Below are 26,852 nucleotides of genomic sequence, written 5' to 3'. Positions count from 1 at the left end.
TTATTTCTTTGTACCATCAACCCGTTTTTCATCTTTTGTCTCTGCTAGCCTGGTAAAACTCTCAACCTAGGTTAAATCTTACATACTGTTTGCCTCTTCCAGGCCTCCACTCAGGCAGCTGAATGCTGTTGGATGTCACCATAATTCAAGAGTAGTAACTGCAGGTGATTCTTGGTACTACCCTGAAAACTACATTTTCCTAGTCAGTGTTTTTTTTTTCCCTACTCTTAAAAAAATTATCGAGGACTACAGCAAGCCTTTGTTAGTGTGGATCTTATCTGCCAGTATTTACTTGATTAAAAATTAAAACAGTGATTTTAAAATGCTTTAATTCCTTCAAAAATAATCATTATATTTTGATAAATATTTTTATGAATAATAATTTTTATTAAAAATAGTGATAAGAGTAGTGTACTTCTTTATTTTGCAAATGTTTTTAACATCTATCTTAGTAAGAGCTGGATCTTCATACCTGCTTCTGTAGTTAACCTGCTGAATATCCTATGTTCTGGAATATCTATGGTATACTCTTGACAGAAAGAATGAAAAAAGATAGTTACCTGGAACGACTTGTGACCTGAGTTTTGATTTTATTAACCGTCTGGAAAGGTCTTGGGGACTCTCAGAAGTCACTTTGAATACTACTTCATTCTATTGACTCTTTCCGCACAGCTGTTTTATACCTTCTTTTTAAGCCTCTAGACATCCTCTCTTATTCTCACATGAAATCCCTGCTTTCTGTTTTAAAGAGCAAATGGAAGTAGTCAGAAAAGAACTTTCACTACCATACCTACCCATCTGTAAAGGTAGATTGCCAGCTACAACTAAGGTACAGTCAGTGGCTTAATATCCCCGAGTCCTGTCCCACACTCTTTTCTAAAAGATAACCACTTTTAACAACCGTGCCTTCTCTTGTCTCATAAATTTTCCTTTCAGTCATTTCAGTTAGCGTGAAAATACACTATAATATTTCTCATTAAGAAAAGACTTTTCATAATGCATCATCTCTCTTGAGCTACTGTCCAATCTCTGTCTTTATAGTAAAAATCATCTCAAGTTATCTATATACAAAATGTTCTCCAGTTCCTCTCCTAGTCTCATTTTTATATAAAACAGCCTTATCGGGATAAGTGACATATAATAGGCTTCACCTACTTAATGGTTTACAATTTGATAAGTTTTAACAAAGACATTGCCTGTTAAAATGTCACTACAGTGAAGATAGTGAATATTATGTCATTCTCAAAAGTTTCCTTGTGTTTGTAAATCATCTGTCCCATCCCTGCCTATCCTCCTTCCCCTAAGCAAACACCTGTTTTTTGTCACTGTAAAGTAGTTAGCATTTTCTAGTTTTATATAAATGGAATTATACTTTGTGTACTCTTACTTTCTTCTTTCAGCATAATTACTTTGAAATTTAACCATATTGTTGCATCTATCAGTTTATTTCCTTTTATTGTGGGTAGTATTTGGTTATATAAGTACTCCTTTTTAAAATTTTTAATTCACTTTACCTTTTAAGAGTAGTTTTAGTTCATAGCAAAATTGAATGGACAGAGTTCCCATAGGCACTCTAAGTCACCCTTCCCTCAGCAACCCCCATCAGCATCTTCTACTAGAGTGATACATTTGTTAAAATTGATGAACTGATTTGACACTTAATCATCATCACCCAAAGGCCATAGTTTACATTAGAGTAATGTATGTACAATACCCTCTTGGTATTATTATTGGGTATACATACAATACCCAAGAGGGTATTGTACATTCCACGGGTTTTGACAAATTCATGACATGGATTCACCATTATAGTATTATGCAGAGTCGTTTTACTCCCCTAAAAATTCTTGATATTTTACAGCTATTCATTTCCCCCCTCCCTTCCACTCCTGGCAACCACTGATCTTTTTACGGTCTCCATAGTTTAGCCTTTTCCAACATACCGCATAATTGGAATCATTCAGTATATGGCCTTTACAGATTGGCTTTTTTTAGCTTTATACATTTAAAGTTCCTCCATGGCTTTTGTGGCTTCATACCTCATTTCTTTTTAGTGCTGAAAAATATTCCATTGTCCAAATATACCACAGTTTATTCATTCATCTACTGCAGGACACCTTGGTTGCTTCCAAGTTTTGTCAATTCTGAATAAAGCTGCCATAAACATCCATGTATAGGTTTCTATGTAGACATAAGTTTTCTACTTGTTTGGGTAGAGACAAAGAAATACAGTTGTTGGTTTGAGTATATCTAATTTTCTGAGAAACTGCCAGACTGTCTTCCATAGGGCTATACTATTTTTCATTTCTACCAGTAACGAATGGTAGTTCCTGTTGCTCCATAACTTTGTGAGCATTTGGTATTGGCGGTGTTTAAATTTTAGCCATTCTAATAGGTGTGTGGTGATATCTAGTTATTGTTTTAATTTGCAGTTATTTAATAATATGATGTTGAGCATCTTTTCATATGCTTCTTTGCCATCTGTATCTCTTTGGTAAGTGTCTATTAAGGTCATTGGATCATTTTTCAATTTTTTTTTCTTACTGTTGAGTTTTAAAAGTTCTCTAATTTGAATATTAGCCCTTTATTACAATTTTTCTTTTGCAAACATACCTATTCTCTGTGGCTTGTCTTCTCATTCTCTTCTCATTCTCTTCTCACAAGTCTGTGGCTTATCTTCTCATTCTCTTGGTAGTGTTGTTTGCAGAACAGAAATTTTTATTTTGATGATGCCCAGCTTGTCCATTATTTCTTGGATCATGTCTTTGGTGTCGTGTCTAAAAAATGATCACCACCCCCAATATCATCTAGGTTTCTTCCTGTGTTTGTATTCTAGGAATTTTATAGTTTTGCATGTTACATTTACGTTTGTGATCCATTTTGACTTAATGAAGGGTATAAGGTTGGTCTAGATTCCTGTTTTTGCATGTGGATGTCCAGTTGTTCCAGCAGCATTTGTTGAGAATATTCCCTTTGCTCTATTATATTGCCTTTTCTCCTTTGTCTGAATTTATTGACTGTAGTCCTCTATTTCTGGGCTCTCTATTCTGTTCTTTTGACCTATTTGTCTATTCTTTCACTAGTGCCACACTTTCTTGGTTATTATAGCTTTAAACTATGTCTTGAAGTCATGTGGTGATAGTCCTCTGGCTTTGTTCTTTTTCAATATTGTGTTTGCTATTCTGGGTCTTCCCTTTTTCCAGGAATCAGTGTGTTGATATCCATAAAGTAGCTTGCTGGGATTTGCCTGAGACTATGTTGAATGCATAGATTAAGTGGGAAGAACTGACATCTTGACAATATTGAGTCTTCCTATCCATGAATATGGAATATGTTTACATTTATTTAGTTCTTCTCTGATAACTTTGATCAGTTTTGTAGTTTTCCTCACACAGATCTTGTATATATTTTGTTAAGATTTATATCCAAATATTTCATTTTGGGGGTATTAATGTAGGTGATACTGTGTTTTTAATTTGAAATTCCACTTTTCATTGCTAGCATATAGGAAGGTGATTTTATCCTACAGCTTTGTTTATAACCGCTTATTAGTTTGAAGAGGTTTTCTTGGTCATATCTTTCTGATTTTCTATGTAGACAGTCATGTCATCTGTGAACAAAGTTTTATTTCTTCTCTCCCAATCACTTTATGTTTTATTTCCCTTTCTTATATTAGCTAGAATGTAAGAAATTATACTAGAATTTATATACTAGAAATTATGTTAGAATTTCTAGGATAATGCTGAAAATGTACAACAGAGGGGGGCATCCTTGCCTTGTTCCTGATCTGATTGGGAAAGCAGCTAGTTTCTTGGCATTAGTATAATGTTAACTGTAGGTTTTTAAAAAATAAGTCTTCTTTCTCAAATTGAAGATAATCCCCTCTGTTTCTATCTCGTTTTTCCCCTTTGTTGGTGAATAATATTTTATTGTATGGCTGTACTACAATTTGTTTCTTCAGTCACTTGCTGATGGACATTTGGGTTGGTTCCAGTTTTTGGCTATTAAGAATAAAGTTGCTTTGAGGGCACGTGGGTGCTCAGTTGGTTAAGCATCTGCCTTCAGCTTAGGTCGTTATCCTGGGGATCTGGGATCCAGCCCTGCCTGAGTCAGTCTCCCTGCCGAGAAGGAAGTCTGCATCTCTCTCTCTCTCTCTCTGCCCTTCCTTCCCATTCACGCTCTCTCCCTTACTCATTCTCTGTCTTAAGTAAATAAATAAAATCTTAAAGAAAGTAAGTTAGTTGCTGTGAACATTTGTGTACAGGTCTTTGTATAGACACATGTTTTCCTTTCTAGTGAGTGAAAACAAGAATGAAATGGGTGGATGATATGGTGCTTGTATATTTAACTTTTAAGAAACTGCTGGTGTCTTCCAGTGTGATTGTACCATTTTTCAGTTCAACCAGCAATGAAGAAGAGTTCCAGTATCTTCACATTCTAACATTTCATATCATTAGTCTTTTTGATTTTTGACCTCTCTAATGGATAAGTGTAGTGGTATCTTATTGTGATATTAATTTGCATTTTCTAATGATGTTGAGCACCTATTCATGTGCTATTGGGTGATGTGTTCTGATATTTTACTCATTTTTTAATTGGATTGTTTGTTTTTTTTATGAAGTTTTACGAGCTTTTTATGTATTTTATTCTTTATAGATATAAATTCTTTCAAGTTCTTTATCAGATATGAATTATCATATATGTTCTGCAAAGTTTTTTCCCCATTTAAATGGCTTGTCTTAAGAGTGTGTTTTGAAGAGTAGAAAATTTTTGATGAAATCCACTCGTACTTTTGGTAACGTACCTAAGAAGTATTTGCCAGCCTAAAGTCACAAAAATTTGTATTTGTATGTCCATGTGAATTTTAAGAAAAAAAGCTTGTCAATTTTTATAAAAATCTGCTTGGATTCAGATTGGGATTGTATTTAATCAGTAGCTCAATATAGAAAAAAATTAGTATTTTAAGAATATTGAGTCTTTTAACCTATGAGAAAAGTTTATCTTTCCATTTATTTCGGTCTTTAATTTCCCTTAGCAATTTTTTTTTTTTTTTAAGATTTTATTTATTTGACAGATGGCAGTGAGAGAGAGACTATAAGTAGGGGGAGTGGGAGAGGGAGAGGCAGTGAACTGTTGTCACCTTATAACTTGGATTTTAGCACTTTAATGTGATCTCTAATATGAATGTCAAGTCATTCTGATTGTTTTTGTTTTTAAATAACCCATAGAAGTTAGAGTACATGAATCATTACATTTTATTTTTCTGTCACAATTGTTTTTGAATATTTCAAAATGATTTGTGTTCTCTGTATGCTCTAAATAAATAAATTCAAATATACATGAAAAATCCAGACAACTTTATTTTCACAGATCTAGTGTTTTCATGGGAGCTACAGGTAGGAGGGAAACACTTAGTTCTCTTTCTCTCTGAAAGGACAATTAATCAGTTAATGGTACAAATGATATGTTTTTCTTCAGTCTCTAGAGTATACAGTAGCCAGGAATACATTCTGACAGTGTCAGATAGGGTCTTGCCAGATATGAAAGGTTCAGGTCTTTGCTGTTCCTTAGCCTCTTTATATTTTAGACTTACATCATTCTTAATGACAAAGTTACTTCAAATAATTTAGGTCTTTAGAAATAAACATTTATGTTTCTTCAGGATACACTTCTGCTCTCCTGTCAAACTCCATATGGAAGAGGGGAAGAAAAGGGGTAGGGGTAGTCTCAGTGTTTGGGAGACCTTGGGAAATGAGTTTGAATATCAGTGACTTTGGATAAGAACCACGGTGGAGAAACTCTTTCTCCGCAGTTTTAAGATTCCATGGGGGAAAATCTTACTTAGAAGTGGTTTTTAACTTTTGGGTTTTGTCTAGGATTGGAAAGGTATACACTTATTTGCAGGGAACAGATACTTAATTTTGGCTGACTAAAACGCAAAAAAGGAGATACATTATTAGAAGCTCATGGAACCTAAGGGAGAGCCAGATTATCAAAACTTCTTCAGGGATTTAAGGATTGAAACAATAGAAAACTATGCCCAAGTTTACTTTTGCAAAAATTACCCAGAATAATTTTGTAGAAAAATTGGAAAGTAAAAATTACTCATTATTTCCTAGATATTAAAACAAAAGATGAAAAAGAAAAACTTGATAGTTGTTAATATTTATGAGTATAATTAAAAACGCATTAAAAATAGCCATTTGTTGTTTCTTAAATCTACTCATGCTCTTTACTAAGGGATCAGTTTTTCTGGTCAAATCTATTAAACTCTTTTCTAGGTGGCTTTTCTACCTTTTATGCTGAGAGTGGATTTCCCTATTTAAATACTGTAGAATATATTTAAATGTTATAAATATGTTTTTGAGTCAGTGGATTCATTTTTTTCTTTTTCCTGTCTCCAAATAGTCCCCTTCATTAATGGTGGCTCACTAGGCCATAGTTCTTACCAGTTGAAAGGAGATATGATTTAGCATAATCCCTCCCAGGTTATTCTGATACTTAATGTCTTAGTGATCAGTTTGCTATAACAAAGCACTATGGACTGGGTGGCTTAAACAACAGATACTTATTTTTCACAGTTTTGGAAACTGAGAAGTCCAAGATCAAGGTGTGAGCAGATTCCATTCCTGGTGAGGACTCTCTTCTTGACTTGAAAACAGACACTTTCTTGCTTAGTCCTCACATGGTAGAAAGAGAGAGAGCTTGTCTTTCTTCCTTTTCTTGTATGACCCATAATGTCACCATAGGGGCTCTACCCTCAATACCTCATATATCCGATTACCACACAAGGGCCCCATCTATGGACATTATCACTTTAAAGATTAGGGCTGCAATAAAAAAATTTGGAGAAGTGCAAATACTCAGTCCATAACACCTTATCCTATCTCTTTTCCATTTCCACCTGAGGAGAATTTAATTCTGCTTATTCTTGTTTTTAATTTGCTTTTATTGTGAACATTACTTATAAATCATTTTGACATCAAAGAGAAACACAAAGTAAAAACTGAAAGTTCTTTCCTAAATCCTCAGTATCCCACTCTCTAGGAATAACTAGTGTTATTTGCCAGAATATACAAAGTTATTGTCTGTATATGTGCATGCAAGTGTGCCTGTTTTTTACATTTTTATCTTCAGTCGTGTGTGTGTTTAGTGTGAAGCAGGGATCCATTTCCAAGTATTTAACTCTTGTCCTTTCAGCATCTTGACTAATTCATTATTTCCCTGCTCATAGAAAAATATTGTTGAATATCAATCAGTACAATATATATAATAGTACTGATAAATTTATAGATCAGTTTGTGTACTTTAAATTGTTTTCAGATACTAATAGTAAGCTTTTTATTATTTTTATTTTAGCATTTCCCCTCCCTCCTACTGGACCATTGATGTTTTAGAAATATTTCTTAGCTATTGTCCCTAGTCTTGTTTCAAGAATTTTTATCAGAGATTTCATTGCAGTTTCATTGAATTTGTGTGGTATGGGGAGATATGATGTCTAAATAGCATTAATTTTTCCTACAGGAATATGACATATCTTACATTTATTCAAGTCAATTGCTCAGGTTTATTAGTTCTTCACAACTTTATTCATGGGCATTTGGAATATTAATGTTTTACAGATATTGTTTTTTCTGTAATAAATTTGTAAAGATTATCACCTATCCTAACATGTTGATTATATATTTTGAATATATTTTGCATGTTTTATATGCACCCATATTTTATATGCACCCTTTACTTGGCCGCCTTAGATTTTTCAGTTAACAGGTTTTTCAAATAATAATTCTGTCTGTTCCTTTCTAATGCTTTACCATTAGTACAGGTCTGATTCACAGACCTGTACTCCTGGGGCATTATATGTTATATTGTATGTTAATTAAAAATTATATTACAGGGCACCTGGGTGGCTCAGTGGGTTAAAGCCTCTGCCTTCGGTTCAGGTCATGATCCCAGGGTCCTGGGATTGAGCCCCACGTTGGGCTCTCTGCTCTGTGGGGAGCCTGCTTTCTCCTCTCTCTCTGCCTGCCTCTCTGCCTACTTCTGATCTCTGTCAAATAAATAAATAAAATCTTTTAAAAAATTATATTACATATTTATATATAAATTTATTTTTATATATTTTATAAGAAATAATTTTTATATTTATATATTTATATAATTTATATTTATATAAATTTTATGTATAAAATTACTTATATATAAATATGTATTATACATTATATGTTAATAAAAATTTATAAAAATCCTTTTTTCCTCAGTTGTTAGAGTTTTTAAAAAATTCAGATAATGAATGCTAAATTTTATAAAATACCTTTTCAACCTCAAATGAGGAAGTCACTGTGAGCTTTCAGTGTGATAGTTTAAAAATCTCTTTAAATTCTTGGAATTTCCTACTTCGTCATTATGTCTTTTTCTTTAAACAAAAAGCTGGGTATTATTTCATAACATTATATGAAAAATTTAATATTCATAAATTGTCCTTTTATATGTATATTCTGGTTTAGTACTAGACTTATGATAGCTTGCTAAAATACATTACAATATTTATAAAATTTATATATCTTGGATTAATTTTAAAAGCTTAGTAATTATCTACACTTGAAAGCATGACAGAACACAGTGGTAAATTTTGAGGACTTGGTACTTTTTTGGGGCAATGGTTAAAAAACCCTTTTCTTCCTTAACTGTTAAGTATAGTCACTGTGAATTGTCTATCCTTTTTCGTAATACATCTTCAGTCATCTCCTAAATGGTACAATTCACTCTCTTGTTTGTTTACTTATTTTTTAAAATTCATTTACAATTTGGATGGCATAGTTTGCTTATTTCTTTATTTATATTTTATTTATCATTTATGTTGTTTTTCTCCCAAAAAGGGTTAGTGGAAATAATTTGTGAAGTTTTTGTTGTTGTTTAGAACTCTTTAAACATGTTTAAACACATTTTTCTTGGTTATTTTTTAAGTGATACTCTCTACATTTTTGTATTTATTTAAAAATATTAATAAGACCTTAAATTTCAAAGATACTATTTGTACAGTGTATTGTTTTTACAGTTTCCATGTTTGAGTGTTTATACTGGTTTACTTCTGAATTTGAATATTTAGTCAGGACACATGAGTCATAAATTCTCCAAGGGCTTATATATATGTTCTAATATACTTGTCAATCAGTAGCATCTTGCTTAACTTTAGTATTCATAAATATTGGTCTTATTTATCCTAAAATAATTTAGATTTGGACCACGGAAGTCAGTATTACAAGGGAGAAATTTGATGTCATTTCATTTTAACTTTTGCTTATGGAATTATTTTTCTTCATCCATGAAATAGAAAAAAATTGATTTCACATTTACATAATTTTTAAAATTAATGTTTTCTAGTAGTTCATCTATCTTAAATGAAGGTTTTTAATAGAGATTCTTGATAGAGGAATCCTCCAGAAGATACTTTGGTAATATATTTGGTTTGACAGATCCTGCATGTATTAGTGATCTATTATAAATTATAAATTACTCTAAAATTCAGTGGCTTTAAAACGACATGCATTTATTATCTCTCTTTGTGTCAGAAATTCATGCATGACTCAGCTGGGTTCTATGCCTCAGAGTCTTTCACAAGACTGCAGTCAGGTGTCAGGGCTGGGATCTCTTCTGGAGGCTTGACTGGGGAATGATCTCCTTCCAAGCTTGTTCTCGGCCTAATCTAGTGCTTTTCCCACTGGGACACATATTGACAGGTATTTGATTTATTTGAGAGTCACTCTTTGGGTCTAACATTCAGCCCCAGGAACATCTACCTCTTTTGAGCTCTTCCTGTTATTTAGTCATAAATGTATGTGTGTATGTGAATGTGCATGGACATACAGGTGAGCATCTATAGAAGGGTAAGTGGGAGGGACAGAGAGAAATAAGCAGGGAGGGAGAATGATCATATGTTAGTATAACTTTTTTCTATTTTAAGAACTATTTTTTCCCCCCGTAGGTGCTTTAGCTGGGCCAATTATTGTGGAGCCACATGTCACAGCAGTATGGGGAAAGAATGTTTCATTGAAGTGTTTAATTGAAGTAAATGAAACTATAACACAAATTTCATGGGAGAAGATCCATGGCAAAAGTTCACAGACTGTTGCAGTTCATCATCCTCAGTATGGATTCTCTGTTCAAGGAGAATATCAGGGAAGAGTCTTATTTAAAAACTATTCACTTAATGATGCGACAATTACTCTACATAACATAGGATTTTCTGATTCTGGAAAATACATATGCAAAGCTGTTACATTCCCGCTTGGAAATGCTCAGTCCTCTACAACTGTAACTGTATTAGGTAGGTATGCTTGAATTGTATATTTTGGTGGTACTGGCAAGGATTATAATAAAAGTTTTTTCAAGATTTTAAAATAACTAACTGTATATACATAAACCTAGATTTGAAATAATTCAGATATGATTTTTCAAGTTTTTTCTTAAAAATCTGTGATTCTCTGCTCTCAATTTAAACAAAATTTTGTATCTACCTACCTATCTGTGTAATGCTGTGTTGTTCTTAGTTATTTTACTTTCATAAAAGATTGGTTTTTGTATATAATACTAAAATGCTGAGTGTTTTTGACATTTTCAGTATTCTTTCTCAAAATTTCAAACTTTAAATTTCCATTTTTAAATAAGCTTGTCCATTTATTTAAATGACTGTTGTCTTAGAGCCATTGCTATATTTCCATGTTTCTGAAATCAGATCTTACTTCTGCCACTGTGGATTTCATAGCTGTTTGATCCTTGGGCCGTTGCTTCTAATGAGCAGTCTTCTGCTTTTTCCTTTCTGATAACTTAGAATTTATGGAGGAATTTAAAATGAGCTTATTATTGTTAAGATAGCCGCTTGCAGTGAAAGGTATACCAATTTGGAAATACTGGCTTGTATTTTTAGAATACCAGAGTAAAGATTAAGGAGTAATAGCAACCTTAGCATTTTCCAATCAAAGTAGGACTCCTATAACAGGCAGTCTTTGTCTATTGGGGACTTGGTTGGATCTGCTGACAGCTCCCCTCCTCAACCCTCCTTCTTCACTTTCCTTCTGGGTATTACACCCTTGTAAAAAGCACTTTGTGTTCCTCACTAGGTCTTAGTGTCTGCTTCCAGAGCAGCAAACAAGTGCACTGCCCCTAATATTTAAAGGCATCATTTCAGGGTCTCTGACATGCAGGAAAGCCATTTTGTCCAGCTCTTGTCAGATATTTTTTCATGTTGAGAGATACTATTTAAAAATAGAAATAAAATTAAATATTTGAGAATTTCATATGTTTATGACACTGCCTGAACACCTGTGGGAAAATATAACTCATGTTTATGAAACAGATACTTTTGAGAAACTTTGACTAGAAGGCAGGGAGCATTGGGTGTTATACACAAACAATGAATCCTGGAACACTGAATCAAAAACTAATGATGTACTGTATGGTGACTAACGTTAACATTACAAAAAAAAAAAAAAGAATAGGTCCAGAAACAAACAAAACAAAAAAGAAGGCAAAAATAAATACCTGAAAAATCAAGTGCAGGCCATCAGGGTAAAAAAAGTTCAATGGCTAGAAAACAGTAGTTTTGTGTGTGGAAGAGGGAACCCATTGGAGTAAGGGGTTTTTTTGCTTTACATTCTAGTAATTGCCCCTAAGTTAATATAATACTCAGTGATTTTAAAACTGAGGACTGTTTATTGTACAAGACTAGTCATGATGTTCACCACACCCATGTATCTAGCTTCATCTATTTCATCTCTTTCTCCACTTTACAACACAAATAATCATGATGAACTACTTGCAGTTCTGATAATACCTGTTTTTGTTTTACATGTGTTTTTCTTTCTTCTTGGATTGCTTTCTTTTTCTTCCTGTCTTCCTAGTTCTTATATTTAACTGCTATTTATCAAACCACATCCTTTTAGAGAGCCATTGTTGAAATATATACCCACTTGCAGTTTGATTTTTTTTTTTTTTCTTCTTTCTTTTTTTGGCTCTTTTGCCATTTTTTCTTGAGCTTATCTATTGCAGCAGTTACCATACTGTTTGTTGTGTGTTTTCTACATTATAAACACATGGTGGACTGCAACTCTGTACTTTAAAATTTAACTTTATCTCTCTAAGGCCTACAAGAATTCCTGGTATACAGCAGCCATACACCATAAGTGTTATTTAAGTAGGGTATAGGAACGGATTGGTAAAACTTAGTAGTCTACAAAAGTTGTATAGAAAAACAGTTGAACCAGTCGTTGAATTTTGGATAGGTTTGGGGTAAGCAGAAGTAAGTATAGGGATAATAAACGAGCCAGTGCGGGGAGGCAGAAAACAACATACATTAAGGCAGAGTTCTTTTTACCATCAGCGTTGTTGATATTTTGGGCCGGAATTCTTTGCTCTAGTGAGCTGTCCTGTCCATTGTACACTGTTTGGCACTGTCTGTGGAGACATTCTAAGTTCTCATCACTGAAAGACTGCTGCTAGCATCTGGTGGGTCTTTCAGTGATGATAACTTAGAATGTCTCCAGATATTGCCAAGGGTACTCTGGAAGAGGAGAGGAGAGATCACTCATTGTTGAGCGATGAGTGAAATCACTCATTAGTGGAATCACTGAATAATTTTTTGATTGTTCAGAGGATTTATGTAAAGTACAAGAACTAAAGGCTAGAAAGTTTGAGTAGGACTGCATTAAAGTAACCTGAATGTTATGATGGAGAATTTGAGCTTTGTATTACTAGAAATGCCAAATTGGTATAAGATATTGTACTTCTTGCCTCCCTTCTTCTACCCTCAGACTCCTGCTATATAAAGTGTGGTTGCTGAACCGGCAGCATTGGCATCACTTGGGAGTTTGTTAAAAATATAGAATTTTGGGTCCCTCCCAAACTTATTGAATGATAAGTCTACATTTTAGCAGGATTTCTAAGTGATTCGTATACAGAATGAAGTTTGAGAAACACTGGTTTGATCGCCTTCTCACCTTGCTTAGAGGGATATTTAAGTCATAATAGACTAGATTTAGGGAGTAATGTGATAAAAGTTATGATTTCTGAAGATCAGTCGGGTGTTTTTGATGGATTGAAATGAAGAGGTCCGAGGGAGGAGTCGAGATGGCAGAGGAGTAGCAGGCTGAGATGATATCAGGTAGCAGGAGATCAGCTAGGTAGTTTATCAAACCTTTCCAAACACCTGCAAATCCAAAAGGAGATCAAAGAGAAGAGCAGCAATTCTAGAAACAGAAAATCGACCACTTTCTGAAAGGTAGGACCTGCAGAGGAGTGAATCCAAAGCGACGGAAAGATAGACCGCAGGGGGTGGGGCCGGCTCCCAGCAAGCGGCGGAGCAACGGAGCACAAAATCAGAACTTTTTAAAGTCTGCTCCACTGAGGGACATGGCTCCAGAGGCTAAGCCGGGTTGAAGGCCACTCGGGGACGGTGTGGTCTCAGGTCCCACAGGGTCACAGAAGAATCAGGGGTGTCTGAGTGTTGCAGAGCTCACAGGTATTAGAGCAAGAAGCTGGCTACAGAGATGGAGCTGAGGAGTGAGCTCTCAACTTGGGGTTACCTTAAACTGTGATCCGTGACACAATCAGCCCACTGCTCTTTGAGCAGAGACTCCAGAAGATCCAGGGAGACCCCCCCCCAGAAGAGCGGCAGGGATCTGCTAGGTTTGGAGACTCCAGGCGGCGCTGTGTGCCAGAGACAGAGACGCTTGGTCACAGGCTGGGTGAGCTCGGAGTGTGGCCAGAGGCCAGGGAGACGGGAGTGATTGAATGCTTTTCTCCGAGGGTACACTGAGGAGTGGGGCTCCAAGCTCTCCACTACTCCGGGCTGGAGATTGGGAGGCCACCATTTTCATTCCCATTCTCCAGAGCTCTACAGAAGGCGTTCAGGGAATAAAAGCTCCCAAAAGTGAACCAGAGCAGATTACTTAGCCTAGCCCCTGGTAAGGGCGGTGTAACTCTGCCTTCTGCAAAGACACTTGAGAATCACTACAACAGGCCAATCCCCCAGATGATCAGCAAGAAATCTAGCTAAGACCAAGTTCACTTATCAAGGAGAACAGCAGATTTCCAGAGGAGGAGAAAGCAAGGCATGGAATTCATGGCTTTGTCCTCATGATTCTTTAGTCTTGCAAAGTTAATTAATTTTTTTAATTTTATTTTTTCCATATGCTAATTTTTTTTTAACTTTTACCCTTTCCTCTATTAACGTTTTTAAACTAGTTTATCTTAACAATCCTTTCATTAAAAAGATCTTTTTGAACCTTCATTATTATACTCATATTTTATCCTTCATTGTATCTAACTTTATTTTTTGTATACACATAGGGTTTTTTCTTCTAAAAAAAATTTGAGATACAACTTCTAATAGATCAAAATACACCCTAAAGCTAGCACAGGGCTTTGTTCTAGTCTCCAGCCTGAGCAGAGTCTCTCCACTTTCTTTTTCTTTATTCTCCCAACCAACTTATCAACTCCTTTTTTAGAATTTTTTTTTAAAGTTTTCATCTTTATACTCATATTCCATCCCTTCATCGTGTTTACCCTTATTTTCTGTGTGTGTGTGTATATATATATAAGTTTTTCATTCTTTAAAATCTCAGGACATAGTTTCTTCTAAGAGACCAAAATAATCCCAAAATTAAGTGGATGACTCTGTTCTATTCACCATTCTAATATATATTTTTTATTTTATTTATTTATTTTTTTTCTGAACTGCTTTTTACCCCCTTTCCTGCCCCCAGGATTTAGGGTCTCTCCTGATCTGGTTAAAGCACATTTTCCTGGGATCTTTGCCACACTTTTAGTATTTTATTCTCTCCTTCATATATTTTTTTTTCCTTCATATATTCTTATATGGATAAAATGACAAGGCCGAAAAACTCACCACAAAAAAAAAGAACAAGAGGCAGTACCGAAGGCTAGGGACCTAATCAATACAGACATTGATAATATGTCAGATCTAGAGTTCAGAATGATGATTCTCAAGGTGCTAGCCGTGCTCGAAAAAGGCATGGAAGATATTAGAGAAACCTGTCTGGAGAAATAAAAGCCCTTTCTGGAGAAATAAAAGAATTAAAATCTAACCAAGCTGAAATCAAAAAAGCTATTAATGAGATGCAGTCAAAAATGGGGGCTTTTACTGCTAGGATAAATGAGGCAGAAGAGAGAATTAGTGATATAGAAGACCAAATGACAGAGAATAAAGAAGCTGAGCAAAAGAGAGACAAACAACTACTGGACCACGAGGGGAGAATTGGAGAGATAAGTGATACCATAAGATGAAACAACATTAGGATAATTGGGATTCCAGAAGAAGAAGAAAGAGAGAGGGGAGCAGAAGGTATATTGGAGAGGATTATTGTAGAGAATTTCCCTAATATGGCAAAGGGAACAAGCTTCAAAATCCAGGAGGTTCAGGGAACCCCCCTCAAAATCAGTAAGAATAGGTCCATGCCCCATCATCTAATAGTAAAATTTACAAGTCTTATTGACAAAGAAAAAATTCTGAAAGCAGTTCGGGACAAGAAGCCTGTAACATACAATGGTAAAAATATTAGATTGGCAGCGGACTTATCCACAGAGACCTGGCAGGCCAGAAAGAACTGACATTCAGAGCACTAAATGAGAAGAACATGCAGCCAAGAATACTATATCCACCTAGGCTATCATTGAAAATAGAAGGAGAGATAAAAAACCTCCAGGACAAACAAAAACTAAAAGAATTTGTAAACACCAAACCAGCCCTACAGGAAATATTGAAAGGGGTCCTCTAAGCAAAGAGAGAGCCTAAAAGTAGTAGACCAGAAAGGAATAGAGACAATATACAGTAATAGTCACCTTACAGGCAATACAATGGCACTATATTCATATCTCTCAGTAGTTACCCTGAATGTAAATGGACTAAGTGCCCCAATCAAAAGACACAGGGTATCAGAATGGATTAGAAAAACAAAACCCATCAATATGCTGTCTACAAGAAACTCATTTTAGACCCAAAGAGACCTCCAGATTTAAAGCGAGGGAGTGGAAAACAGTTTACCATCCTAATGGACATCTAAAGAAAGCTGGGGTGGAAATGCTTATATCAGATCAATTAGATTTTAAGCCAAAGACTATACTAAGAGATGAGGAAGGACACTATATCATACTCAAAGGGTTTGTCCAACAAGAAGGTCTAACAATTTTAAATACCTCTGCCCCTAACATGGGAGCAGCCAACTATATAAACCAATTAATAACAAAATCAAAGAAACACATCAACAATAATACAATAATAGTAGGGGACTTTAACACTCCCCTCACTGAAATGGACAGATCATCCAAGCAAAAGAACAACAAGGAAATAAAGGCCTTTAATGACACACTGGACCAGATAGACATCACACATAGATTCAGAACATTCCATCCCAAAGCAACAGAATACACATTCTTCTCTAGTGCACATGGAACATTCTCCAGAATAGATCACATCCTGGGTCACAAATCAGGTCTTAACCGGTATCAAAAGATTGGGATCATTTCCTGCATATTTTCAGACCACAATTCTCTGAAGCTGGAACTCAGTCACAAGAGGAAATTTGGAAAGAACCCAAATATATGGAGATTAAAGAGCATCCTTCTGAAGGATGAATGGCTCAAGCAGGAAATTAAAGAAGAATTGAAAAAATTCATGGTAACAAATGATAATGAAAACACAATGGTTCAAAATCTGTGGGACACAGCAAAAGAAGACCTGAGAGGAAAATATATAGCAATACAAGCCTTTCTCAAGAAACAAGAAAGGTCTCAAATACTCAACCTAAGCCTACACCTAAAATTGCTGGAGAAAGAACAGCAAAGAAAACCTAAACCCAGCAGGAGAAGAGAAATAAAGATCAGAGCAGAAATCAATGAAATAGAAACCAAAAGAACAATAGAACAAATCAACGAAACTAGGAGCAGGGTCTCTGAAAGAATTAATAAGATTGATAAACCCCTGGCCAGACTTATTAAATTAGAAAAGAGAAAAGACCCAAATAAATAAAAAGAGGAGAGATCACAACCAACGCTAAAGAAATAACAAACATTTATAAGAACATATTATGAGCAACTATATGCCAGCAAATTTGACAATGTGGAAGAAATGGAGGCATTGCTAGAGACATATGAACTACCACAACTGAACCAGGAAGAAATAGAAAACCTGAACAGACCCATAACCAATAAGGTCTCCCAACAAACGAGACCAGGGCCAGACGGCTTCCCAGGAGAATTCGACCAAACACTGAAAGAACTAATTCCTATTCTCCTGAAACTGTTCCAAAAAATAGAAATGGAAGGAAAACTTCCAAACTCATTTTATGAGGCCAGCATTACCTTGATCCCAAAACCAGACAAAGATCCCATCAAAAAAGAGAATTACAGACCAATATCCTTGATGAACTCAGATGTGAAAATCCTTACCAAAATACTAGCCAATAGGATCCAACAGTACATTAAAAGGATTATTCACCACGACCCAGTGGGATTTATCCCAGGGCTGCAAGGTTGGTTCAACATCTGCAAATCAATGAATGTGATACAATACATTAATGAAAGAACAAGAACCATATGATACTCTCAATAGATGCTGAAAAAGCATTGACAAAGTACAGCATCCTTTCCTGATCAAAACTCTTCAGTGTAGGGATAGAGGGTACATACCTCAATATCATCAAAGTCATCTATGGAAAACCAATATCAAAATCCTATCCATTTTTTTCAAAGAAATGGAACAAATAATCCTAAAATTTATATGGAACCAGAAAAGACCTTGAATAGCCAGAGGAATGTTGAAAAAGAAAGCCAAAGTTGGTGGCATCACAGTTCCAGACTTCAAGCTCTATTACAAAGCTGTCATCAAGACAGTATGGTACTGGCCCAAAAACAGACACACAGGTCAATGCAACAGAATAGAGAGCCCAGAAAAAGACCCTCAAATCTATGGTCAACTAATCTTCGACAAAGCAGGACAGAATGTCCAATGGAAAAAAAATAGCCTCTTCAACAAATGGTGTTGGGAAAATTGGACAGCCACATGCAGGAAAATGAAACTGGACCATTTCTTTACACCACTCAAAATGGATGAAGAGAGAATTATACTCAAAATGGATGAAGAACCTCAATGTGAGAAAGGAATCCCTCAAAATCCTTGATGAGAACACAGGTAGCAACCTCTTCGACCTCAGCCACAGCAGCCTCTTCCTAGGAACACTGCCAAAGGCAAGGGTAGCAAGGGCAAAAATGAACTATTAGGACTTCATCAAGATCAAAGGCTCCTGCACAGCAAAGGAAACCGTTAACAAAACCAAAAGACAACTGACAGAATGGGAGAAGATATTTGCAAATGACATATCAGATAAAGGGTTAGTATCCGGGGTACCTGAGTGGCTCAGTGGGTTAAGCCTCTGCCTTCAGCTCAGGTCATGATCTCAGGGTCCTGAGATTGAGCCCTACATCAGGGGCTCTGCTCAGCAGGAAGCCTGCTTCCCCCTCTCTCTCTGTCTGCCTCTCTGCCTACTTGTGATCTCTCTCTCCCCTCTCACATAATTAAATAAAATTAAAAAAAAAAAAAAGGGTTAGTATCCAAAATCTATGAAGAACTTATCAAACTCAACACCCAAAGAACAAATAACCCAATCACGAAATGGGCAGAGGACATGAACAGACATTTCTGCAAAGAAGACATCCAGATGGCCAACAGACACATGAAAAAGTGCTCCACATCACTCGGCATCAGGGAAATACAAATCAAATCCACAATGAGATACCACCTCACACCAGTCAGAATGGCTAAAATTAACAAGTCAGGAAATGACACTTGCTGGCTAGGATGTGGAGAAAGGGGTACCCTCCTACACTGTTGGTGTGAATACAAGCTGATGCAACTACTCTGGAAAACAACATGGAGGTTCCTCAAAAAGTTGAAAATAGAGCTACCCTACAACCCAGTATTTGCACTACTGGGTATTTACCCTAAAGATACAAACGTAGTGATCCGAAGGGGCACGTGCGCCCAGATGTTTATAGCAGCGATGTCCAAATAGCCAAACTATGGAAAGAACCTAGATGTCCATCAACAGATGAATGGATAAGGAAGATGTGATGTATATATATAGATATATAGATACATATACAATGGAATACTATGCAGCCATCAAAAGAAATGAAATCTTGCCATTTGTGACGACTTGGATAGAACTAGAGGGTGTTATGCTTATCGAAATAAGTCGCTCAGAGAAAGACAATTATCATATGATCTCCATGATATGAGGAAGTTGAGAGGCAATGTGGGGGGTTTGAGGGGTACAAAAAGAACAAATGAAACAAGATGGGATTGGGAGGGAGACAAACCATAAGAGACTCTTAATCTCACAAAACAAATGAGGGTTGCCAGGGGGAGGGGGTTAGGGAGAGGGTGGTGGGGTTATGGACATTGGGGAAGGTTATGTGCTGTGGTGAGTGCTGTGAAGTGTGTAAACCTGGCGATTCACAGACCTGTACCCCTGGGTCTAAGAATACATTATATTTAATAAATAAATAATTTTAAAATAATAAAGAAGAATTCCTAAAATCTTAATCCTTCAGTCATGTGGCCATGAAAGCTTGAAATTAATTTTCTGATTTCTGCCACTTGAGGGAAGAAGGGAGCTATTACAAAGGAATATCTGTCAAGCCTTTGTAACTGATTGGATATAAGAAATAAGGGAGGTTTGAGCATGAAAAGGTTTCCAACCTTGGTGATTGTGTAAGTTATATTACTATAAAATCCAGTGGGCATGTCTGAATGAAATCCAGGTGTTGGGATTGGATGGCTAAGATAATGAGATCAGCATTGGCTTCATTGAGTTTGAAGATATATACGCAAACAGTACCAGACAGGTGGTTAGAAACTGTGGAATCAAGCCTTGTATCAAAAATGAAGGAAATTAGGGATTATGTAGATAATAGTTTTGTATCAGATAAACATTTCTAAGGGAGATGCAAATAGTAAGTGACAGCCCAGAACCCAGTATTTATTGGGGCAGAGGTTAGAAGAAATAAAAATGAATAACTCTAAGAGAGCTTTGAGGAAAACTGGCAAAGTAATACTACTTATATCAGGAGAAGATAAAATTTTTAAGATTATTTTAGCAGCTTTTTCTTCTTTCCACAGTGAGAATTAAGCTTTATACAACATAATTTGAACAACCTTTTGTTTGTTTGTTTGTTTTCCTAAGAATGGTGCACAGCTAGTATTCTTAAAGTATAGCCTAGAAGGCAATTCATTATGTAGAACAGGTACCTTAAGGCATTATTAGTACTTAATTCTTTTTGAACAGAATGCTAATAACTGTGTCAAAGTTTGAAATTCTACCTAATTGGTCAAAGAGAATGGCAAATAAAAATATTAAGCCTATCGGTTACATGGTAACATTAGAGTTTCAGTGGAGTGGTAGTAATAGAAATCAAATTAAGGGAATGTGATATTAAAAAAAGCTTTGGGAAAATTTAACAACAAATGCCCCACAGTAGAACAGTTGTTTTGCAATTGCTTACTTCTCTTGATGGGATATTTTATAGCTATTAAAATTATGGTTAAGAGAAGTGTTGCTGTGGGAGGAAAGAACCAAAAAATTGACGTATGCCATGATTATTACATCCATATAGAAACTAGAAAAAGAGAATTGGAAGAAGATGATAATAATTGCATTAGGGTATTGTAGTTGTGCATAATTTTTCCCTGTTTTCCCAATTTTTAGAAATACTGCTTTTGCAATAAGAATACAGACTTCCACTATATGTTGGGTAACTGAACATAATTAAAAAAAAAAAATAGACTTCCATTGCTGTAGATGATGGAATAGCAGGGACTGGATTTGCCCTCTCTCTAAGAACAAGAAACCAGGCAAATAAGAAACAGTTTTAAGAAACAGTTTTTTGTCACTGGACAATAGGCCGTGTAGGATTATGATCCCTGAAAGAAGGAAAATAAACAAGGTGAGTCCATATAACGTTCTGGCTTCCACCTTAGGCAGTTTTCAGGGTACAACTCAGTGACAAGGATTTGAAGCAGAGAACGATGGTATCAGAGAGTAAAAGAGACATTCTGGATTTCAGGGAGGACAGGTGATTAGAATTTGTGGAGCAGAATACTGGAAAGCAGAGAGCATCAGAAAGAGTGTGTGTGTTTTAGAGATCTACAGAGGGCCCCTTTAAAGTCTTTGGGTTAGTATTGATCTGTGTCCATGGGAGAAGAATCTTTTGAGGTTGGGGAAAGAACCACCGGAAAGCGTTAGATCTAACAATCCTGATGTTCACACAGAACTGGGAAAACCATGTTACCATGTTACCTCCATTCAGAGTACAGAGGGCTTTGATAGCATCTTTTTTTTTTTTTTTAAGATTTTATTTATTTGATGAGAGAGAGAGATCACAAGTAGGCAGAGAGAGGGGGAAGCAAGCCACCCGCCCAGCAGAGAGCCTGATGCAGTGCTCTATCCCAGGACCGTGAGATCATGACCTGAGCTGAAGGCAGAGGCTTAACTCACTGAGCCAGCCACCCAGGCGCCCCTTTTGATAGCATCTTAAGAGGAAGCAACAGCAAAACAACTAGACAGTGAAGGTTACAGAGAAGTTAACCAAAATATTGAGGTATATGAGAAAAGTAACTTTAGAAATCTAGTAAAGTCTACAACCAGATTGATTCCCTTCAGAAGAAACAGAAATGTAACTTTTTTTTTTTTTTTTTTAAGATTTATTTAGAGAACACATGTAGACAGAGCACCAGGCAGAGGGGGAAGGAGAAACAGGCTCTCTGCTGAGCAGGGAGCCCAACATGCTGGGCTGGATCCTAGGACCCTAGGATCATGACCTGAGCCAAAGGCAGCCACTTACCAGACTGAGCCACCCAGGCGCCCGCAGAAATATAACTTAAAATTGACTTTAAAATAATTTTTAAGTTCCTCAAAGATAAAAAAAAAGTTAGTGATGGTATAAGTTGTTCAAAACAACTCTCCCATGGGTGTGAAATAAAATACCACTGAAAGCTTCAAGGAAGTAAAAACAAGTGAGAAATATTAGTAGATCAAGTCTAGGAGAAGGTAAAAATAGAAATAAGCTTAGCACTGAAAGTTGCATTCAACCTGAGGACTTCTGATAATTTAGAAGAAACACCTGAGATGCTTAGGTGGGATTTTGAAAGTCTTAGGAAGCAAGAGACAGATTTCTAAGTGTAGTTCTGCTAAGATGGGGGATGTCTAATAACCCTTCTCTTATGCTATCCAGAGGCTTACATTTTTAGAATAGTAGGAAATTAGAAGTAAACCAGCCTTCTTATAGACTTACAGGTTTATAATGACCTGAGTGGTTTGATCTTAAAATCTGGAGGTCCTAGACTGGTTAGTGATTTCAGGAGTTTAGCAGAAGAAAATTCAGATCTTTTCTAGAGGAAAATTATCTTTATTCTATACCTCACAGTATTTCTACCTTAATTATTCAAACGCAGGCTTATAGTCTTCTTGAATACAAGTAAAGAAGAACCCACAAATAGCAGGCAGCACAAATAAGACAACAGAAACAGACATGCAAAGATATAGGATGTTGGAATTATCAGACACAGCCTATTAAATATTAAACAGCATCGTTTAACATTTGAAGAGTTAAGTCAATCTATAAAATTTCTGCAGAGAACAAGAAACTATAAAAAAATGGCATAGTAATTGGCCTTGAAGTAGAGAAGTAATTTTTAGTGTATAAAAGCAGTTAACCATAAAAGGGAAATTAAAAACTGGTAAATTTTAGTACAATTGAATTAAAAACTTCTCTTCATCAAAACACACTATAGGGCAAAAAGATAAACCCTAAACTGCTAGAGCATATTTTTACCATATGTAATAAAAAAAAAAAGGCTCTCCTTCCAAATCAGTAAGAAAAAACAATTGGCTTTAATAGGCATTTTGCAGAAGAAATTCCAAATAGCCTATAAACATGGAAGGACCTTTAACGTCATTCATAATATGAGAGATTAAAAAATACAGTCTTGACAGTACACCATTATATGCATATAAGATGGACAGACATTGAGAAGTCAGACAATACCAACTGTGGTGAGTGTCTGGACCAACAGGTGCTCTAAGATTGGTAGTAAATTCTTACTTTGGAAAGCTTTTTGGCATTATCTGGTAAAGTTGAAAATAAAAATAGTAGTAGCAATTCCACTACAAGAGACAAAGTAGAGAAATACCTGTACAAATATACTGAGATATACCAATGAGAATATTTCTTATAAAGTTGTTTATACTAAACAGGAAATAACACCAAAATCCAATGGTAAATAAACTGTACAGCAGTTAATAATCTATAGAACTGCATATAAATTTAAATGATTTAAAAATTAAAAGTGAAAAAACCTTGAATTCTAAAATAATAAAGTCTGCTTGTTCTCAAATAAATTAATCTCAGGAGCACAAAGTTGAATCAAAGAAAAACTATATAAAAATATATATAGTTTAGTACCATTCATGTAAAGTTCAGAAACAGGTAAAATATAATTGTTGTTTTACAAACTTTACATTTGTTGCTCGTAGACCTGTCACGAAAAGTAAGCAAAAATTTATTTCCAAAGTCACTATAATGATTTCATACTTGGGCTGGTAGTTGTTAAGATCAAGGAGAGACATGCTGAGCTACCTGGGAGGTACTGATGTTTTTTATTAAGATGTGTGGTGTTTACACAGATGTTTACTACAAAGTATTGATTACATGTGTTGTATGTACTTTTCCCTTTGTTATTTTACAATAATACATCTCATATAATACATTAGGAAAATATTAGTATCTCAAGTAAATTATGAAAAATATTTAGATATAAATCAAGAACAGATGGCTTTAAAAATCAGTTGGAAGCTTTGGAAGTGAATAAGTTATTGAGATAAAAACTCAATATACAGAATAACCCATAGGCTTGAGACAATTCATGAGGTGAGACTGAGGAATTTATGCAGAAAGAAACACATGAAATTTGCTGGAAAATGTGAAGAGATAGATAGGGTATATGGAAAGTAGATGAAAGGGTCTAAACATTAAGGTTACTTTCACTTGCTGAGGAGCTTTCTTATACTGGAAGAAGATAATGGGATACACATTCTAATACACATTTTAATAAACGTAGCTATTATTGACATTACATTTTAACTGTGTAGGTTCCATACTGGTAACTTAATTTATATTTTTTGTAAGTGTTTTGCTACAAAATGAAGCACTGTGTTTTAAAACTACATCTTTTCCCCTTTCAAAGTAATACTTAAAATCTTATAATGAAAATTACCCAATTTACAGGAATTTTTCATATACTAACTTCAGGGAGAGCTCATTGGTCCTTATAAAGAAAAATGGTATCTCTCCTAAGGAGAACCTTCTTTAAGGTTTTCAAGTCTTGCTGAGGTTCTTGTTTGTCTTAGCTCATGATCTTCTCCTCTTCCAAAGATCTAGCTGATGTTGGCCTTTCTTAAAAGCATGTTTAAAGCATAGATTTTATATGCATTTTCCCCTAAGTTTATGAACTATGGCTAGATATGTCTTGGAAAGATATAAATATATTCTTCATTGAAATGTGACTAATTTTTTTTTAATGTAAATAGTTGAACCCACTGTGAGCCTGATAAAAGGGCCAGATTCTTTAATTGATGGAGGAAATGAAACTGTAGCGGCCATCTGTATCGCAGCCACTGGAAAACCAGTTGCACATATTGACTGGGAAGGTGATCTTGGTGAAATGGAATCCACTACAACTTCTTTTCCAAATGAAACGGCAACAATTGTCAGCCAGTACAAGCTGTTTCCAACCAGATTTGCTAGAGGAAGGCGGATTACCTGTGTTGTAAAACATCCAGCCTTGGAAAAGGACATCCGATATTCTTTCATATTAGATATACAGTGTAAGTAAACAATAACATTTGCTCTTAAATATTTTATTTTAATTTTCTTCTGTGACATAATTCTATGGCAGACTTGTTTGAATATTTAATATTCAGATATTCTTACATCTTTTCCTTGTTGAACTTTTTTTCCTTAATTTTTAAAAATACCTTCGTAGAAATTTCATTTAATCAGAACATTTCTTATTAGTTTGTGAAGATGGACAGTGACTTTAAAGTTGCTCTCCAACTTAAAATTATTTAGCCTTCTCCTTTTCAGACCTTAAAAATAAGCTGGGCTTAAGCAAATTGTGGAAATTTATACCTCAAAATGTGCAATACTTAGAGGCAAACAACTACTTTGCCAGTTCAATTAATTTCACTATTACTCATTTTTTTTATGCTACCCATGATGTTTTCAGCAAGAATCTTTTATTGTCTAAATGTGTATTAATTAGTTTGAAAATCTTTGTTTTTCCGATACTTTTTCTCATCGCATTTTACCGATCATGTTGTAAGATTCTCATATAGTAAGACAGTATTTTAAAGACATCATTGGGATAATAACCATTGTAGATAAGGTTCCAAGGTTAGCCCATCACCTATTTTTATTTTTTTGTTAAGGGATGTTCCCTTTTGTGTAAAGTTTGTATGTTTATATACGTATGTGTGTATATTTTTTTCCTGTACATTAGCTCAGTTGTTGAAACATTCTTTGTCTGACATTTAAAAATTTTGAGCAGAAGAAAAAGTGATAATGCACGTAACTTAAAACAAGGATAATGAAAATAGGTTTTTAAAAAGAAGTATTACAGTGTTAGTGTTTTATTTTTTGATATGACATATATGGAATTGCAAATTGCACATATTCATTACATTTGATGTAATGGTTTTTAAAGCTAATTGTAAGAATCTTTTTCAACATTTATTGGGTTAAACTTGGGACGTTACCTTACATGAATGTTACTACCATTTTATTCCTAAGTACAGATACCTTCTTTTCACTACTCTGGAGAATCCAATTAAAATTTCTGTTTCCTTTTCCTACCTTACTTTCATAGACTCTTAACTTTTTCCTTTTTCTTGTAAAATTCAGATCCCAATTGTAAGTACTATTAATATTTTCCTTATATATATTTTGTCCTTCCTTATATCTAGTAATGACTGAAATTTTCTTCAATTTGTATTGGGTACATTATGCTTTTTTGATTGTTTGTTTGAATGCAATCCTAAATATAAAAATATTTCTCTTAATGTAAGATTTATATAATTCTGGCTTAGATTTATTGGCTTGCTCCTAAAATGTTCTTAGAGTACTCATGATTTTTTTTCCTCTTTTTAATTGGGACTTACAAAACATGTGAACAAAGTTTGAGGAGATAAAATTTTATATCCAAAGTTCAGATCTCTATATTTGGAGGTATTATTTGGGGATACCTTACCTTAGTACCTATTCCCTCCTCCCAATTAAAAGAAATTAATCTCACAGAGCTCTCTATTCTTTCAACAACAATTTTTAGTACCAATTGTTAGTTACAAAGGTGTTAATTCTTGGTATTTAAGAGGCAGGCATTTCTTTCTTTAAATTACTAAAGTAATTAATTGTACCTTAGTAAAAGTTTAATTTTTTACCACCCTTTTTTGTAAACCTTGATTGATAATAGACCAAGCTTCCTTGACAGAATTAAACTGACCTGGTCTCTCTCTAATTTCCCATCTGGTCATGTACTCTTTATCTAGTTTACTATGTAACTCACAGGAGGGTCTCTGTACCATGCATAAGTGACACTTCCTTGGGGAAGCTTTCATGACCCCACCTCATCCGCAGTTAGCCCCTTCTTCTCTATATCATCCTATTCTTTTCCTTCTTGGTTCTCAACAGGTTTTAGTTTAATATTTCAAAAATATCCTCTTATT

General features: G+C 35.0%; 1 protein-coding gene across 1 annotated transcript in view; it reads left to right on the top strand.

The window, feature by feature from the left end:
* The window catches only part of LOC111150258 (nectin cell adhesion molecule 3), a 129,446-nt gene that overhangs the window by 29,277 nt on the left and 73,317 nt on the right, over positions 1-26,852 (top strand). The window contains exons 2-3 of the mRNA XM_022507695.1: positions 9,986-10,327; positions 24,660-24,956. Coding sequence (XP_022363403.1) covers positions 9,986-10,327; positions 24,660-24,956 — 639 coding nt within the window. The remainder of the gene's footprint in view (positions 1-9,985; positions 10,328-24,659; positions 24,957-26,852) is intronic.

Source organism: Enhydra lutris, unplaced genomic scaffold (genome assembly GCF_002288905.1).
Source record: "Enhydra lutris kenyoni isolate GAN:26980312 unplaced genomic scaffold, ASM228890v2 scaffoldscaffold2, whole genome shotgun sequence".
In the NCBI taxonomy this organism is placed as follows: Eukaryota; Metazoa; Chordata; class Mammalia; order Carnivora; family Mustelidae; genus Enhydra; species Enhydra lutris.
The sequence above is the reverse complement of the archived record's forward strand: the minus strand, read 5'-3'. Positions and strand labels throughout refer to the sequence as shown.